This window comes from Paroedura picta, chromosome 4, assembly GCF_049243985.1.
Source record: "Paroedura picta isolate Pp20150507F chromosome 4, Ppicta_v3.0, whole genome shotgun sequence".
In the NCBI taxonomy this organism is placed as follows: Eukaryota; Metazoa; Chordata; class Lepidosauria; order Squamata; family Gekkonidae; genus Paroedura; species Paroedura picta.
In genome coordinates this window covers 65,214,347-65,232,195 of record NC_135372.1, presented here as the reverse complement: position 1 = coordinate 65,232,195, position 17,849 = coordinate 65,214,347, and the positions used below count along the sequence as shown (strand labels likewise).

The following is a 17,849-nucleotide window of genomic DNA, read 5'->3' as shown; positions in this document are numbered from 1 at the left end:
ATTTTCTCCAGGCTAATTTATCTCTGTAGTCTGGAGATAAGTTTTAACTCCGAGAGATCTCCACGCCCCAGCTGGAAGTTGGCAGCCCAGCACAAGGCCAGAATGTCCAGATGTTTGTATTTGTCTTGATCCTGTTCCTGTAGGATGAGGCAATAAAACCCCCAAATTATGCAAATGTTATTTTCCGATTTCAGATCGTTTTCTGTGCTATTTTTAGGGAGACAAGTGTGGATATGTCCTGCTGATTGGGTTTTCCTATCTCTAAAGAAATTTGTTTCTTTTTCAGTTATCAGAAGGATACGCTGCATGGTATTGCCTATGCAGAACTCTTAACATATAGTTGTTTTACTCCTTTGGAAAATACATAAAACTTATATTTTGCTTGTTACTTGTGCTCTTATAATACTCTTCTTAGTCGCCTTGGGAAGGGCTGAAATCAACCTTTTCTGATTCACGAAACAGATTCAGAGCTTGAATTGATAGACTTTGATTGTGACTTAATCTTAGTGAATTGTAATATTTTCTTGTTTGTATTGCAAGGTCAAATTATAACAGAATGCTACTTACTTCATGATATTTAGATATACTCATATTGGCTGCGATCCTGCACTGACTTACATGATTTTACATATATTTAATTCATTTAGTCATATGTTGCTGGGCGCATGATTATAGCCTTTCTCAATAGTCCCACTGCATAAAATTTCAATTTGCAACTTTTTGGGATTTTACTGGAAGCTACTAGAGAAAATAACGAAAGAAACTCTAGGTCCAGCATGCCTAAGTCATGCATGAAAGACTTAGGCATTTTTATTTTGTTTAGTATAGTATGACTTTGTTTAGACATTGCTTTGTTCTGTATTAGAGACCTTATTATATCCTACAGGGTAGGAAAGAACGGTATAATGGAAGATTTGAAGAAAATTCATATTGCTGCTTAGTAATTGAATTCTCTTACATACATGTCAGGCTGTCTGTACACTAGTAATTACAGTTCCTGTCCCATGTCTACTTTAAAAATTTCTATGAAATCATATGACTGTTATGATATTAATTTAATAGTTGGAGAAATATAAAATATTATATATGCAATATATCAGCAAAATATGGGTTTATTATTGTGAAAATGCAAGTTTGAATTTCCAGGTTTTACAAAGCTGAGAAAGGAAACTAAATGCCCAAATGGTAGTATAAAGAGCAGTGGGCTCAAAATTAATTGTGTGTCATATAAATTGTCACATCTTTGTGACAATCTTTAAAAAGCTAATAATGTCCCAGTGAGCTTTATATCTTTGTATGAATGTTCCTGCTTATTCACATTAATCTTATTTTTAATCTTTCCTTCTCTTTCTAAGTTCCAAATACAGTGAAAGGCTTTGTTATCCAGCGCTTGATTATCCAAAATGCTCTGTCTGATATCAACTATGGGGCAAGCCCCTTTCCCTGTTCTGCCGTACCCTTGCATCTTCAGGACGAGTCATACCCCACTCCTGTTTCTCTAGCCAATCAGATTGATGCCTCCAGCCACTAATGGGTGTCTGACAGCTGATGTCATCTCCAGGTGCCTGCTTCCTTTCATCCTTTCTTAAGGATTTTGGGAGCCAGCTCTGCTGGAGGTTACCCAGACAGCTTATCTGTCTTCTGCACCGGCTGGATCCAGAGCTCAGGGGAAAGGGGGCCTTCCAAATGATTTTACAAGGCTGTTGCCATGGCATTCTCAGTTGGGTAAGGGTTGGTTGCTGGGGTTTCTTGTGGGTAATGAGATGGGGTAGAGCAGTAGGCTTAAGTATCTGGCACATTTTTTCATGAATGCCTGATAACAAAGTTTTTACTGTGATCTTTGTGTTATCTGTCTGTGAGTTTTATCGTTCTATAGGAGAGTTGTGAAGTTTCTTGTGTATAGTTTGAGAGCTCTAGATGCGTTGCAGTGCTCAAATTTCAGTCCTTTCAGTAACTAGAATTCTGAACTATTGAAAATTCATTTCAGAAACTCAGCTATTGTTGCAAAGGGACAGTTACAGGTTACATATTCAGACACTAAGGTTTTGCATCTTGTTTATTTGCTTCAATGGTGAACTGCTTCAGTCTTCTGTGCTGAAATTAACAAAAACACTTACAATCCATCGTGTATTTCAGGTTCTAGGCCATGGACAGAGATCACCTGTATCAGAAATACATATGTATTGCCATGTTCCTTCTTCACTAGTACAGCTTATACCCATTCAGTGCATTCACTTTTGAGCTTGATTAGTGAGTGTGAGAGAGTCAACTGTGCAGTTTATTACATGCAGCCATCGTTTTTTTTAATTGACTCATACTTGACCTTTGTTGGATGAATTTTTTCTCCCCCTATTCATTTATTTGGATGTTATCTTTACTGCCTCTCATCTGTAAGCCTTTTAAGTCAGTGCACAATGGGAAATGATGAAAGTTAACAATCCAATCAAACCAGCAGTGGGAACAATACTAATGCAGTGAACAATAGAAGCAACAGAAATATTTTTAAATACAATGTAGCAGATAAAACTATGAAATATACCTATCTAGTTGTGTAGTATATATAAGAGCAAATATATCAATCACACAATAGTGACCAGTAGTACACCAGCAAAGGAAAAAATTACTAATGCCTGGATATATCAAAATAATTTTATTTGGACTGAAGTTTGCTGAAAGATGCCAGGTTGATGACAGGGGAAACAATATAAGGTTCTTTCCGTTGTGGCCACTCAGCCAACATCAATTAACAGGGCATATACAATAGTGTTTTGGAAATATGGGGTTTGGGGGGGGGCAGTTGAGATGACAGTTTTAAAGGTACCCCAATTCCTGTGCATTTAGACCATATATTTAAGACACTGCATTCTGTTTGGAAACTGATTAATAGCAAGCGAAACTCTCTCAAAACTGGTGAGATGTGATCTTGGGCAGATATACCAGTTTATAAGGCTGGAGTGAAATTCTATGCTCATTTATAAACTTGTTTTTGCACAGTTTGCAAACATAGCCCCACATGGAATACAAGCTAGCATGCAACATTATCATGCAACATTTCATTTGCTTCATGCCTTGTCAATAGGTTTGCCAACCTCCAGATGGAGGAAAGCTGGAGCTTTCCTAGGATCATAGTTGATCTCCAGGTGACAGAGATTGGTTCGCCTGGAGAAAATGGCCACTTTGGAAGGCGGTCTTTGTGATATTATACCCATTCAAGTCCCCCTCCTCCCCAAACTCTGTCCTAAATCACAGGTATTATCCAACTCAGAGATGGCAAGCCAGTACTTTAGGTGTTATTTAGACTTTTGGATGCAGGGGTGGGGGTTATGGTATACCAAATAGCCGTGCTGAAAGGATACCAAAAAAAAAAAAAAAGGAATCCCTTAACTTCCAAGAAGAGAATTAGTTACTTGTTATATTAGGATACTCAGAGTGAAAAACCTTTCTCATCTGAATGCTTGAAAATACTGCAGGATCTGCAAAGGTGAAAAGAGCATCCAGGTCCTAGGGAGCCATAAAATTCATCTAGTTTATTTATTTACTTCAATTTATAGCCTACCGTGTTACCTGGACTCTTAGTAGTTGTATATAAAACAAACTGAAAGAAGAATAATGATTTTTTTTTCCTTGTAAATCAGTACAGTTCAATACTGGTTATTTATGTGATTTCTACCTATCCTTTGATCCATAATAAAGATCCCTATAATGTTCTAAATTTCCCCCTAAGTTAGGAAATGGAAATGAGGGGGAATAATATTAAGGAACTGAACCTTAAAGTGCAAACTCCAGCTTTATGTAGGGCAGCAAACTTATTTTATCACATTAGAGCTTTCCCTTGCTCTTTCCTCCCCACGTATTTGTATGTCCTGAAGATGAATAAAGGTAAATAGCTGGATGAAAATTTAATAGGCATATCTATGGTAGCAGCTGTGTGCTGCCAATGGGAAGCACTTAACGTGTGAAGAGTAAACCTGCATTATCAAATATGCAGTTGCGATTTATTCACATTATATGTACCTGAATGGTGAATGGTTTACAGAAATGTTCTCCACAATTTCCTGTTACTCCAAATGGAGCACCAGTTAAAAACATGGGAAGGCCACTTGCCACCACAGTGTGGTGCTTGCACACAGCAGGTCAGTTCCAGAGGGGTTTCCATGGATCTCAGTCTTTTTGGAAAGGGGTCCTGAACCTGATAGAGAAATGCAGAGTTGCACTCATTCTTAGTTAACTTCTGTTCCATCTAATATTTGCTCCTACTTTTAACAATTTCCGCTTCTCTGTTTCTTGTACACGACAGCAGGACAACTGTTCCTGATTCAGTTATCACAGCAAGTATAAATGTGCTAACTTTTCTAGGCAATGATATTATCACAATACACCATTAAAATCTTCAGTTAAGAATTAAAAACAACATAAGAGAATGCCAGCTTTCTTTTTATCCTAGAATATATATTGAAGAATAATGAGGAAACCTGGAAGATGCTAACTACAGTAGTTAGATATAGCAGTATTCCTACAATCTTTTTATTGTTCAGGTAGCTTATCCATCTAAAATTAACAAAAAATCAGCAGACAGCCAAGGTGTATCCTACTCTGTGGAATTGAAAACAGTACATTGGGTTGCATAGTAAAGAGCTAGAGCTCTGCACATTCTATACTGTGCAGCCCTTATGTAGTTACTTGCTGGTTTCTTCAGATCTTCCAGGTCTGCTTTAGATATGGTAATACTGAGAAGAATATTTGCAGATGATTAAGCTTTTCTGATTCTCACAACCCTCCAAAATACATTCTCACTTAGTAGGTGTTTCTTTTTGTTTCACAAAAATCAAATCTACTGCCAGTGCCATCCCCCCCCCCCAATAAAACACCACCCTTAATCCTTTTCAGAAAGAAAGATGTTTTGAGGTGCTTCAGATGAATTGCCACTAAAATTAAAATTCTTAAAAAAAGCCTAAAATACATTGCTTTGTCCTTGACTAAAAGTGTTATTGATTAAATTACAGAGAAATTGAGAGTATCCCACTTGACATTTCTTTCAATTATGCTGCACAATGTATGTTGATACTTCGAATAACCCAAGTCAGTCCTTTTGGAATTAATAAGCACATTAGAAGCACCACTTTTATACTTCTGTGCATGACATTTTATTTTAAGCCTTGCTTGGACCAAGGAACTCAGTGGAAAATATTCTGAAGTGTTTTATTCTCTAGTTGTACTGATTGGACTTCACGGGGGTTTTTTTTTTTTTGCTTTAATGAACTAATCTTCCCTTGAAAAAGTACAGCTGTATACAGCAGACATGCCACTAATACAAGTTGCAATTGTTTCTTTATATCCTTGTTCCACTGTCATTTATTCTAAGCAGGTACAATATTCCCCTTTTTAAGTGTGTAGTGAGCTCATGCACATAATCATCAGGCAATATTAACACTAAATTAAGAGGCTTCCAATTTTTTGTCTGTACTAGAATATATTTAATTCACTTGAATACTAAATTGTTGCAAATGTAAACCATATGTAAGACAACAATAAGGATTAGTGATATAAACCAGAGAAAGTTGGTTGTGCCACTGAAATTAATAGAACTGGAGTAGCTAATTGTACAATCTTTTGTGCATAACCCTTATGGATTTCAAGAGGTTCATTTCTAAAGATTTCTACAATAGATGATGATATAGTGCAATGAAACCTGATTGTTTCATATAGCAATCATACATTGGCAGGCAGAAGGTCAGTGTAGGCAGGAAGAAGACACGACTAGCTCTTTATTTGGCTTAAATTTGGCCACAGCTTTTTATTATTTAATATGTAACCTCCCGCTGGAGGGTTGGCACAGCATGGGATGAGCCAGACCTGAGCAGCCCGCCGGCTGCCCCGCTTTTTCCATGTAAAGGAACACATCAAGATCCCCGCTGGGAATACGCGATCCTCTACATGGAACACTAAGATGGGAGACAACCCGCCAAGAGAGCCAAAGGCCGCAAACCTCCTTGGCTTCATCCTTTTGAGCTGTCTGGTCATTAACGAGCAGCACTGCCCACCGCGCTGGGCATTGCACTGCTCGTCACCACCCCCTTTAAAGGTGGGCCCCGACCCTCATGGGGAGTCCGATCGCACACCGGCTCCCCGTGAAATCATTCCTCTCATGCGCATACCCCGCTGTGACGATTAACACACAAAAGATAATGAACATATACCTAAATACTACTAGGGAATGGGAGGGTGGGTAACTTGCCCGACGGCCGGCGAAGAGGCGGGAAAGCCCCAGGCAGCGTCTCGCGCGGACGCTCCTGGCCCCGCCCACCAGGGCCGAGCACACTGCGGCTGCCGGCACGCCCGGTGGCCATGGAGCCGCCGCGTCTTCTCCCGCCTGCCCTCCAACCCGCCAAACGGCAGCCCGGGTAAGTCCGTGCCGCACATTATCGTGAAAAGTCAGTATACAGTATTTTATAGCTAATAATGTATTTATTCCATAACTTAATATTTAAAGTATATTTTGTATCAGTGTCTTGGTGTATAACCTTGACATTAATGCAGGCTGCATCCAAACTGTTATGACTAGCTTTTTTCCAGGAATATTTAGCAGTGGCGTTTTACAGCTGTAATTCATTGGACACAAAATGGTTTATATATTCTTCATCATCCCAGCGTCCCTGTTAATTTAAGTGACAGAAGTAGATTCAGTTGTGCAAGGCTATGTGCAGAAGAATCAGTTTCTGTTATTGAATTTTGGGGAAAACTATGTAAGTAAGAAGGCTTGGCATTATTGGAACTGCTTTCTCAAGGGACATGAGAAAGTAATCTCCCCCCCCCCACACTTATAAATGTTTGTTTTATTGGGTAGATACAAGTATATGTCTAATCTGATGTTTGGTAAGATTTGTTTTAGTCACTAGATTCCCAATTTGGGCTTATTCGATGCTGAAGGATGTCTGTGGGCACTACATATTTGTTCCCTCCTTTGTTGTTGTTATTCTTCATTTCTTTCTTTTAGAGGTTGATTCTTGTCATGCAAGAATGAAAGTTACATTCTGAAAACTAAAAATTCCTCACAAGAAACAGTAGAATATTTCGCTAGTGGTGTGATGGTAGCAAGGAAATAATATATATGCATACATATATTAACATTTGAACATGTATAACATGTATGCAGAACATATTAAGAAGGAGCTTTCTTTTAAAGATGAAGTTGTCAGGGTTTTACTTTGGGCTTGGGAATGGGAAGGGTATGTATATCATGCATTAGTCAAGTCTTTCATTATTTATTCAGGTTGACTAAGTGAAACTACATCCCAGCATTTTCTGTATTGCCTCTTTAACCTACTAAAATGATTGATCCATGTTCACATATGTAACTGTAGAATCTCTCTCCTGCTAGGTTTTCCTGTTGTCTGTTTTCTCTTTATCCAGTGTAGTGCAGTTCTTATTCTCCCTGTGTTAAACATCTGTTAACTAATTTAATCTTCGCCTAATAGTCAATTTGTGTTAATCTTCTTTTTTTTTCCCTTGCACTTTTTTTCATTTTTCTTCCGATGCTTGAAATAGAAGTGGAGCAAAAAGGTAAATAATGTACATAGTCCAACCCCCTCCCAGCTCCTTGTTATGTGCCTTATGGATGTTAACCTTCTCCCCTTCCCTCACCTCAACACTGATAATCAGCAGGATCTCATACGTACACCTCATAAAGAAACCAACTTTGCAATAAACTGACTTGGCTGCTTAAAGCAGGTGGCGGGATTTATTGTCTGACATACCTGCTCTGGGAAGGATGCTCCCTTTGCTTTCTTCCTCCCTTTCTCTTTCCCTGTCTTTCTCTGACCCCTGGATACTTCTTGTTACTTAAACCTCATTTTGCTTGGCTTCCAGAACCCTCTCCATAGCATGCCATGGTTACAAGGGTTCCTTCCTGGTCTGTTCCATCTATGGCTTTGGTTGTCCTTTATTTTTGTTGCTCCTAATTATGATCTCTAAAAATCTCATTTCTTAATTTTTTTTGTAATTTTTTTTTGTCATACGTTGAGGCATTCTTATTCCTAACCTTCAAATTTTCTCAAAGTTTATGACTATAAAAGCAAGTGTAGTTCCGAATTTTCAGTTACATCAGTATGCCATAGAACATTGGGTGATAAAAGGGAAAACGTATCACATGCTGGTTACCGTGATAACATCAAGACACAATGTGATAACATCAAGTTGTATTAATTATGAATGATTTATCAACCACTTTTGCAAGTTAAAATTATGTTTTCTTCTGTATAGTAATTCATGATATTTACCTAGCTTTTACTTGGTGGCATGAACATTTTAATTTTACAGAAATCTTGTCTTCCTTCTCTCTTGGACTGCTAGTTTTTGTTTGCCCTGGGACGTTGAAAGCCGTTGTGGACTCTCCATCTTTATATGAAGCAGAGCAAAAGGCAGGTGCCTGGTGTAAAGACCCTCTTCAGGCTGCAGATAAAATATACTTCATGCCGTGGACTCCATACCGTACTGATACTCTGATAGAATATGCTTCTTTAGAGGACTTCCAAAATGGACGCCAGCAGACAACATATAAGCTTCCAAATCGAGTGGATGGTACTGGATTTGTGGTATATGATGGTGCTGTCTTTTTTAACAAGGAAAGAACCAGGAACATTGTAAAGTTTGACTTAAGGACCAGAATTAAGAGTGGAGAGGCTATTATAAATTATGCTAACTACCATGACACTTCTCCGTATAGATGGGGGGGAAAGACGGATATTGACTTGGCCGTTGATGAAAACGGCTTGTGGGTAATTTATGCTACAGAACAAAACAATGGGATGATTGTGATTAGCCAGCTGAATCCATATACTCTGCGTTTTGAAGCAACTTGGGAAACGACGTACGACAAACGGGCAGCATCCAATGCTTTTATGATATGTGGTGTACTCTACGTGGTCCGTTCAGTATATCAAGATAATGAAAGCGAAACTGGCAAGAACGCTATTGATTACATTTACAACACAAGGTTAAGCAGAGGTGAATACATAGATATTCCTTTCCCCAACATGTATCATTACATTGCTGCCGTGGATTACAATCCAAGAGATAATCAACTGTATGTGTGGAACAACAACTTCATTCTGCGATACTCTCTAGAGTTTGGCCCTCCAGACCCTGCACAAGGTAAGGATTCTCTTCTGTTTCTATTTCTCTAAATAACTTTACGGCGATTGCTAATGTAATTAAACTTCAGTGTTTTCGAAGCTACCATTTATTGATGTTTCCCCACATTTTTCTCCTCACTGAAAATCCAAAATGCTTTACAATGCTATTCTCACCTTCTCCTCCATATCCTCCTAATGAGAACCCTGTGATGTAGATTAATCTGAGTGAAAGTAAAGACTCACAGTCGGTTTACATGGCAGAATGGGAACTTGAATCCAATTCTCCTTGATTCTAGTCTGAAACCAAGTTATACTACTACAGAGCTAGACTTTCTCACTTCTCCTAACAGACAACTAGGTTTTAAAACTGTCTGTTTTGTCTGTTCTGTAGCAGTATAACTAGTGGTCATATTTAGTTTCTTATTACAGTGACCAAAAGAAATGAATTGACTTGAATGAGATGCATTTCTATTTTGGTGCTTTTTTGCTGACTTTGAAACTTCAAATGGAATATCTTATGTAGGTTCCCTGGAAAGGAGGCATAAAAATCTTAAATAAATATGCTTACCTTTTCTTTTTTTTGTTTTTGGTGCTGGAAAGTGAAATTAAGAAGTTGTAGCATGAATGTTGTTAATGTATTTCCAGGATTAGCCAATATATTTGCAGCATGTTATTATGTACCATTATGTTCCCCCTGGTGCAGCAGCTATACTCAGATTAAGCATAGCTATTAAAAAGACAGTATTGTTCTATAAACTGCCAATCTTTAAACCACTCCTGCGGAGCGGATTAAATAATCGGTTAAGGGCACCTAAGGAGGGCCCTGTTCGTGATGAGGAAGGGTGCCGATAGGCCCCTTCCTCATGACTGACAATTGGAGGGCCCAAAGCGCCTGCCGATTAGGCCCTCAGATCGTCAGTCCGGCGCAAAGCGCCTGCCGATTAGGCCCTCAGATCGTCAGTCCGGCAGGAGGCGCTTTGCGCCCCCCCCCCTCGGCCTCCCTCCCAGCCACATGGGCAGAGCTTCAGATTGCACTTCTAGCATTCTCATTTTGGAGACTTGAAAACAAGTTCTCATCATAAGAATACATAAATACTATTTTGGTAGAAGAATACTAGACCAATGGTCCATCTAGTCTAACATCCCAACTCACAGTGGCTAGCTAGTTACTTCAGAAGGCCAACAACAGAACATTTTTTCCATTCTGATTCTACTGCCCATCAACTTCATTGGATCACCCTGAGTTCTAAAATTTCGGGGAGAGGGGAAAAAAAGGTAATCTCTTGTCCATTCTTTTTACTCCATGCATAATTTTATAAACCTCTATCAGGTCGCCCCATAATCATCTTTTTTCCTTTATATGATGCACACACTTTCCACAGCAAACACAGATAATTAATTCATTTAGCTTCAGTGCTCTCTCTCCATCTTCCTTTAGCAATCCCTTTATTCTTCTTTAATCCAGAGGCCCAGATTTCCTGCTCTGGTTATATTTAAATGAATGCTTCTTGTTTTTCTTGATTCTTTTAAGTAATCTGGTCGTCAAATTTTCCTTTTGCTTGTGTAATTACTAATATAACTTTTCTTTTCCTAGATGCAGCATTCATCTGTTCATTTCATTGGGGCAACCCTTCCACTTTATAAATGATTACACTTGTTTGCCTTTTGTGGCTTCTTTAACTTGGGTTAAACCACATAGGCATCTTTTTATATTCGTCTGGTAGTTCCTTTCTGAACCTGGGAAATGCATTCTATCTGATCTTCACTTAGTGAGGTTTTAAATCGCTTCCAAGCATCTCTCTCACACAGTATTTCTTCCTTTCTAACCATGTGTTCAGTCCCAAGAGAACTTCTTTTGAATACTAGAGAAATTATAAAGAATGTGCCATTAGCTTTAAAAAATGGACAATGAACTTAAGCAATTTTATAGTAGATTTGGTTCACTTTTCTTCAACAAAGTCAATATGGAAATGATTAATTATTTTTCACTGTTCCAAAGTCCATTTGATGTGTTTAATTAATACTCGTAACCAGAAAACACAGCAACTCCGTTCATCTATAAATTTTAGATCGTGTTTACAATAGGAATATAGCTGTACGAATATCCAGTCTTACAATGGTTTTCCCTTGATTACAAAAAAATAACATATTTAATAGTAAACATGCTAGAGAAGAATATGCAAAAGTGCATAATTGGATAGAAAAGGCTATAGTTTATAATTCAAGCATTCCTTTTACAAAAGAATGCTTAAACATATTTCTAGTTAATTAACTTGCTGAAGCCAAGTGATCTTGAGAACATGGTGAGGATAGATCTAATTCATTTTAGATTAAATCATTTTACTGATCACAAGGATATACCGCTAGAGTACATTGCATTAAGAGCCTCTTGTGGCGCAGAGTGGTAAGGCAGCCGTCTGAAAGCTTTGCCCATGAGGCTGGGAGTTCGATCCCAGCAGCCGGCTCAAGGTTGACTCAGCCTTCCATCCTTCCGAGGTTGGTAAAATGAGTACCCAGCTTGCTGGGGGGTAAACGGTAATGACTGGGGAAGGCACTGGCAAACCACCCCGTATTGAGTCTGCCATGAAAACGCTAGAGGGCGTCACCCCAAGGGTCAGACATGACTCGGTGCTTGCACAGGGGATACCTTTGCCCTTACCTTTACATTGCATTCATTGCCCTTAGTCTTCCATACATTTTGCAAAATCTGTTTGGGGAGCATTTGTTTAAACGTGATTAGAGTTTACAGAGTGTACATTTGTAAAATGGTCTATCAAGGTGATATTTGGGGGCCTTTCCAGTTTTTGAGGGGAAGGAAGTTGCTTTCTGCTGATGTGTCCTGATATCAAGTGCTTAATGATTTCATGGAGTTAGTGTCTCTATTGTTGGAATGCTTAATTTGAGGCCTGTGTGGAAAACTCAGCAGATTTTGCCACTTCACTGGTAATGGGAGCAGTAATGATATATTGACTTACTCAATGAGCCCTCTGACTTTCATCTCTCTGCCTGTCAGCGCCTGGCTATACCAAAGCTTCCTACTTACAAAAATGGTTCAAACACTATAGGCATTACCCTTTCAACTCAGCCCTTGTCAGATTCATCTGACTTGCTCTCCTGAATTTAAACATTAATTTCATTCTCAAGGCCAGATATCATTTTTGACCTCAACCATGTGCTGCTTCTTGAAATTGGATATCCCTTGTGAGTTCTGCAAATTGCAGTGGCTACAGGATAGCCAATTTCACCCAGCCTGGAATCCAGCAGGCTGCAGTGTTGAAGCTATACTGTGCTATGTTTATGAGCTTGTCTGATTCAATTCCTCCCGATATGCAGACTTCCCCAATCCCTGCTTCATGGAGTATGCAAAATTATTGCCAAGAAATCCTTTAGTGGTCAGAAGCATTTCTGCAATCATGGGCACAGTTTCACGGTTCCCTGGCAGTTTAACCTTGTCCTTTTGTTCCATTGTTTTGAGCACCTTATTACCTTTGATCTTGAGTCAGTAAAGCGTATCTTTCTCTTTGAGCGAATGGGTTGTGTTTTGCATTTAACTATAATACTTCAGCATGAAAACAAGGAGACAGCGTGACCACAACTGAACAAAACACCGTGTGGCAATAATAAGTGGGAGCCCACATCTAGAGGGAGTGTGGGTAGGGTTTTTTTTTCAGTAATCCCTGTGCCACTATGTTAGATACATGAGAAGATAAAGATTGTGACTTAGTTTTGTTCCATTAGCGGTCTTCTCGGCCTCTCCAAAATGTGTTTAGCGAAAGCGTAAACTATGATTAGGATCTACAGAGTTTTTTGGGGGGTTTAATCAGATCAGAGGGGGTTTTTTTCTCCTCTGAGTTGCAGACCCAAACTGCTTTACTCACATGCACGCAAATGGTTTTTATGTTATGGGATAATATCCTAGGAATACAAGTTTAAAGTCTCCGTGGGACACAGGCCAAGTCAAGGAATTCACTGGGGTATTTGATAACACACACATACATGATTTGCCCCTCTATTTTGTTTTTCTTTTCAACCAGCATATTCTTGAACTTTTCAACCAGCATATTATGGAATTCACTCGGTTTGTTTATCCTGACTTCTTAATGGGAAACTATCTTGCTTCTCAATTTATGGATAGCTGACTTAGGAGCCAGTGTTTAAATATCCAAGAACAATAGACATCATTACTACCTCTGACTCAACGTTTCTTTTCCCAGCATCAGACCTTAAACTTTTGTTTTATTTTAGTGACATGTCCCTGACCTTTTGCGAACTATATTATCATTGATATTCTCATAAGATACAAGGATTTCAAACAGGTTTCATAATTATCTGTTTCAACACGAATTTCCTTCTGGCTTTCTTTGGAGATATGCGGCAGGAAAGTGCAGCCAAACAGGTGATAGAAAGTTGAAAGAGAGCAGATTAGGTGATCAGATAGAATGTTCCTAGGGCACATCAGTGTGGGCTGCTTTAGTTGTGTCTTGCTTAATCATGAGAGATTCCTTCATGAGCTTTGTTAAACACAAACACTATATATGCAAGTAACTGGTGCCAGGACTATTAATTTCTGAATACAGAAATACACTTAGCCCAAAACTGGGATCTTACATTTTCTATTCTGTGATGTATGCTTAAAGCATCCATGCCAATTGAAATTCCAAGAAGAGTTAAAAAATTAATTTGCTGCTATCCTAGGAGGCAAAGTAATGAGCAAAAGAGTGGGTGTTGACTATATAATCCTTATCTCATAGTATATTCTATTGAATTCACAGACATGAATGAAGGGGCCCTTGAACTCTATCTGCTTCCAGCATTTTCTGCTTTAAGCCTTTCTCCATGTTTGCACAAGCATGTTTTGGATGTTTGTGGTGCCACCTTTAGGAAAGGAAGCCTCTCAACAGGTTTAATTTGACGACTAAAATTCCTGCTGAATCTGACTTTTCAATTGACACCATCTTTAATTCTCAACCAAGTTCGTAGTTTGATTTTTTTTCTTAAAAATATCCTATTAGTGAACATTAAACAAAACAGATGTGCTTCAGTATTTGCTTTAAGAGTCACATGGGCAATATTAAATCCCAAAGGTTTGGGATTTATCATTATCATTACAGTAGTATAATATCCAACAATGTGTGATCCCATCCCATCTTGGCCAAGACAGACTGCTGGATACCATTGTGTGCCCTTGTGATTGTAACCTCATCACTAGAAGGTGTCCATGATCCTTTCAGTGACATTAAGCATCTAGATGTGAGAATAGCTTAAATGAGGCAGACGTTCTTCAAAGTAAGAGGATTGTTGTTGTTAGTTACGAAGTCGTGTCCAACCCATCGTGACCCCATGGACAATGATCGTCCAGACCTTCCTGCCCTCTACCATTCCCTGGAGTCCATTTAAGCTTGCACCGACTGCTTCAGTGACTCCATCCAGCCATCTCATTCTCTGTCGTCCCCTTCTTTTGCCTTCAATCACTCCCAGTAAGAGGATATAGGTGGGTTATCATACCGTTGCTGATACAGATTCCTGTTGTGAAGAATCACTTAGTTAAGTGCAGTGTGTTATTGGATGTCTAGGATATCAGTAGTGATGGGAAATCTTCCTATATTCTTCACATTACACCCTGAGATATGAATCAGCACTGTTTTTTAACACTTTTGCAGGCACCTGTGATGTTTTTAACAAACATTAATTGAGAAAGCATTGAAAGCTTGGATGCATTGTAATCAAAGGAAAATTACAATGGTTTCCCAAGATGTCAAGCAAGTACTTGCAGACAAGGCAGGTCAGGAAAGGTTTTTGCAGTGGTGAGGGTAGACAAGAAGTTCAGCAGGCATAGGTAGCATTCTATCAGTATATGTTTAAGACTGGAAATAAGGCATAGAACTCAAAGTGTTTTTGGGCTGAGAGATGGAATAAACATCACACTTTTCAAAAAGGGAGGGGTTGGCAGTTTGCAGCTAGAATCAGGAAACAATTATAGAATTCACAGTAAAATTCATAGGCATGTATGTTTCCATGATCCATGATTAAGTAATAATACATGAGTATATGTGAAATCTATTTGGGATCCAGTGTACCTACCATCAAACTCTTGTTGGTAGTGTGCTGGCATACATAGTCCTTAGAAGCATCCTCCACTTAAAAAAAAATCTGTTTCAGTATTCCGGGGGTGGGTGGGTATAGAGATGGCAGACAAATTAGAGCTTTGACCATTTTAAAGATTTGTTTTAAATACGTGGGATTCTACTTCAAAAATACACACCCTTCAAAATAAAACCTGGAAACTTCATTTCTTTTATAAAGAAAAATAACATTCTTTTTCAAGTCCTTTGAAAGACTGTTGCCTCTCTCCTTGTTTGCATTTGTGGTTAAATTCAATTTACATTCAAGAATGTATGTTTTTGATAAGTTCTAGCCTAAGGACAGAAGTGCTTTAAATCCTTTCTCAAAAGCATAAGCCTTTAGGAAATAAATGTCAAAGAAAAAAGTTTAAACCTGAAAAGTGTCAGATCCAGTTGTTTCTAGATGGCCTGACATAGATAGAAGTGAATACTTGTCACAGTTTGTAAATTCCTCCAGGCAGGGACCTGCCTTTTCTTTGTTTGTAGAAGTGGCAGACACACCTGTGGAGATGGAAAAATAAGTTGAGAGTTATGTTTCTCCACTGGCCAATATTGCTTTGGATTTTAACTGTTGCTGAAGGCGCATTTTCCAGTGAACAGGCCGGATTGTACAGAAGATGTGCTACTAATATCAGGATTGATCTGCCTCTCTGCCACTTTTGAAGTTACCTTCTTATGGTTAGCTGTTTATTTTTCCTCCTCTTAAATGTCCTGAAAATAGTTTTTGATTATAAGTTCTCAACTAAAATCAGCAAAACCAGATGTTATTCCTAATTAGATGTTAACTTGATGTTATACACACTGTTATTGCCAGTTATAAACTCTGTTACTATTGTTTAGTTGAATTTATAAATTATCATGTATTTCTTGTTTATATGTACTGCCTCTCATTATATGTAAGCTGCCCTGAGCCAAAAGGGATGGCAGTATAAAAATATAATTAATTAATTAGTTAATTATACACAGCAGTGCCATTGAATTACCAACTTTTCAGGGTGAATTTTCCATAATAATGGGCCACACCCACTGTAATCTGGTTGCAGTACTGATCTTGGTTAGCAAGTGGATCAGCCAGAGATCGGTGAATTTTCCAGGATTAGTCTAGAAACCAAGGGACATTCCTACAGCATAGAGATCTAAATTCTAATTCTCCTACTTTGTACCTAAATCCTATCCAGAACCTCAAAGTTATCACTAGTGGCAACTAAGTGAATGTGGATGTATCTCTTTTTCAATTGTTGTTTTAAGCAACAGTGCAGCAGAATTTTTTCTAATTATCTCCCAACCAAAACTTTCTAGTTGTTCTACTACTTCAGGTCTCAGTTTCAATGTCCTGTTTCTCTGTACTCTTTTTTCCTTGATAAACCTCATGTCTGCCTGGGACTTCAAACCTGGAGAATTATAATTTGTTCCATTAGTGTTGTTGTTGTTGTTGTATGTATGTATGTATGTATGTAGGTATTTATTTATTTATTTATTTATTTATTTATTTATTTATTTATTTATTTATTTATTTGTTTATTTATTTATTTATTTTGTGCATCCGATGGCAGACTAAATCCTCCCCTCACCCCCCCTCTCCCCCTGTCTGGCCCCTCAGGGGAAAAGATGTAATAAGATGTCCCGGCCAAACTGAGTAGGGGCCTGATCTTATTGCCACCCAGCCAAATGCACGGTGGAAGAGCTCCCATCTTGCAGGCCCTATGGAACTGTATTTATATTATAATTATATATAGTATACCATTATGTTTTACTATACATTATAATAATGGCAGTTACATTAATTATCTGAATATTAAAAAGAGATTAAATCAAAGCTGTTGCCTGACAATATTGCATAGACAATATTGCTGTACCTCGCAGGTTCACATACAGAAAACCTTGGAGGGAATTTAATGGAGGTGTCATCCATCCACCTTCTAAAAGGCCATACTTCTGTGACTCCAGAAGCCTGTCCAATTTTCCAGCCACACAGGGCAAAGAGGCTTCCTTTGTTTTTACTGTATTCATTTCTTCCTTGGTAACTGCAAATCAATTTCATCTGGATCAATAAGAACCCAGAGTTAATGTGGCACCTTTTTAAAAAAGTTCTACATCCTGATACTTCAGCTCTTCAGGAAAAAATCCGGGGGGGGGGGGGTTGTGGAACTGACAAAACAGATCTACCACAGACATATCAGTGCTGTATTTAATTATGCAGTGCATGCAAAACCACTAAAGCACAGTTTGCAGTGCAGTAAATGACTTAAGTGGGCACAGAAGAGTATCGCTCTGTTTAAGATTGCACTCTGTTACTTCATTATTGACATTTGGTGTATTGGCATAGTGGAAGGGTAGAAAGTTCTTCCTTTTTGTTTTTCAGTCATTCACTTTAAAGTTTGTGTGTGAAATGATGATTCTAGATTGGCATATATGCTCGGTGGTGGCAGTCTTGAGTAAAATCTTATGCTATATATTTTAGAGAAATAGTAATATTGTCTCTTTTTGTCATTTTATCAGCTTCATTAAAAATGGCCTGCAGCTTTTGTCTCATCTTTCTGCTGTCACTCTCAGCGTAAAGTATCCTAAGTGGAGTGGCTGACCTTTGAGAAATTAT

General features: G+C 38.5%; 1 protein-coding gene across 30 annotated transcripts in view; it reads left to right on the top strand.

Annotated features, from left to right (window-relative positions):
- ADGRL2 (adhesion G protein-coupled receptor L2) overlaps nt 1-17,849 on the top strand; it is a 219,062-nt gene that overhangs the window by 153,883 nt on the left and 47,330 nt on the right. For 21 of the 30 annotated variants that reach the window (XM_077333200.1, XM_077333196.1, XM_077333203.1 and 18 more), the window contains one exon: nt 8,317-9,150. In XM_077333200.1, coding sequence (XP_077189315.1) covers nt 8,317-9,150 — 834 coding nt within the window. The remainder of the gene's footprint in view (nt 1-8,316; nt 9,151-17,849) is intronic. The other 9 variants (XM_077333201.1, XM_077333207.1, XM_077333206.1 and 6 more) reach the window with 1 other exon arrangement.